General features: G+C 33.8%; 1 protein-coding gene across 1 annotated transcript; it reads right to left on the reverse strand.

Moving 5' to 3' along the window:
* Positions 1-96: 96 nt before the first annotated feature.
* On the reverse strand, positions 97-1,784 carry LOC100636261 (kinesin-like protein KIF1C; the record flags this gene model as incomplete). The annotated part of the gene is made up of 6 exons (XM_003391792.1): positions 97-160; positions 219-297; positions 401-533; positions 975-1,052; positions 1,242-1,353; positions 1,699-1,784. Coding segments are annotated over 6 exons (552 nt in total), but the record flags the coding sequence as incomplete, so codon positions are not given.
* Positions 1,785-1,788: the final 4 nt, after the last annotated feature.

The raw sequence follows: 1,788 nt of genomic DNA on the forward strand, positions 1-1,788 counted from the left end.
CATATCAACTAAAATAAATAGATAAAAAATAAAGAAATCGATAAATAAAAAAAATTAATATTTTGATACATAAATAAATAAACAAGTAAACATTACTTTAGTATTAGGACCCTCATTCACAACAGCTTCACACATTATCTGCTTTGCACGATCAGCATATCTATATGTGTATATCAATGGTACTAATGTTATTACCTATCAATGTACGGATACACCACCTTACATTACTGAGTCTTTCCTCATTGTTTATCTGTGCTGGACTGCTGGAAGCTATCATAGATGTCCTGGAATTACCACCTAAAAAAGACAATTAAAGGTGTAGAATACACATGTATACCTTAATCTCTATCCTCTCTCCCTTCTCTCATCCAACTCTATGCCATATGCTACACTATCATACCAAGGTTTTCTTTGAGTAGCCAGGTAAGTATTGAGTCTCCATAAGGTACAAAGTCTCCTTTCTTCTTGGCTGATGCAAGAGCATGAGTGACTATACCTAACGTAGTCAGCAACTTGTTTATATTAGCTCCTTCCTACCATGAAAGTAATTACAAGTGTACATACCCAAGGCTATAGCCCATGCTTTTTTTCAAAAAATGGCTCCAAACTCACACCCAATTTCTATTACATTTTCTGATACATATTGATGTCCTTATGCTGTGTAGAAAGTTTGAGCCAATACCAACTTAAATTTCTTGATTTATGGCCATTATAAAAAATGTGCTAAAATCTGAAAATTACCCTGTACTATAGCCAATGGTTTTCTCTGAAAAATGACTATAAAATCACCCCCAATTTTTATTACATTTTCTGATACATACTGATGTTCTTATACTGGGTAGATTGTTTGAGCCAATTCCGACTCCAATTTCTTGAGTTACATGCACATAAAAAATTAAAATATTTTGCTATGATTTATGCACAAGGGATTTAGTGCTAGTGTTCAAGTGCATATAGTGTCCATTACAAATTACCTGAAGTCTTTTCCCTTCAGCTCCAGTGTCTTTAGCTCTCTCTTTACCAGCCAGATCAACTAAACTAATCTTGCTAACCTTTATCGTTACGAAAAAACACATTGATTAATATAAATAATGAAATAATTTTAGTTTGACATCTTGGCAGCAATACCAGTAACAAAATAAATATATTCATAAAGCTTGGCTTATCACTTATTGTGCAGAGGGAGTTTCAATAATGGTATGCTATACACCTAATTGGATAATAATTGCTCCCACATATACCTTTCCTGCTACCAGTCCAGTCAGAGAGTCTTTCTTCCTTTGTGTTAGTATGATAGTAAAGACAGCATGTGATCTACTGCTGGTCTCATTTATGTCAGTAGCTGCAACAGTTCTCGAAAAATAAATGTATAATAACAGACAAAAAATAAATTAAAACTAATAACAATAAAGTAGATGTAAAATGTAGTAGAAAGTACATGTAACTTTTTCTAGCTCATGTAGAAGTTCTGGTGAATGTAGGAGAGCCCCTTTTAAAATCACAGTCTCAAAGTGAGAGTTGCGGTGGACAGAATGAATGAATTAATGAATGACAGACAATACACTTAACTACATAGTCCTCGCCCATGCTAATTGCTGGCGAGGCCAATAATAACACTATTTTAAAGGATTATACCATACTGCAAGATGATAGTAATAACAATAATAATGTTAAATACAGTTAGCATTAATCACAGACCTTGCTTTGTTTCCTTCGTCCATAAGTCGATTTATATTAGCAAAAGACGTCACTGCTACATTAGCAAGGTGCTTAACGTAAGGTCCTAGC

This window comes from Amphimedon queenslandica, unplaced genomic scaffold, assembly GCF_000090795.2.
Source record: "Amphimedon queenslandica unplaced genomic scaffold, v1.1 AMPQUscaffold_6022_Cont22016, whole genome shotgun sequence".
Classification (NCBI taxonomy): Eukaryota; Metazoa; Porifera; class Demospongiae; order Haplosclerida; family Niphatidae; genus Amphimedon; species Amphimedon queenslandica.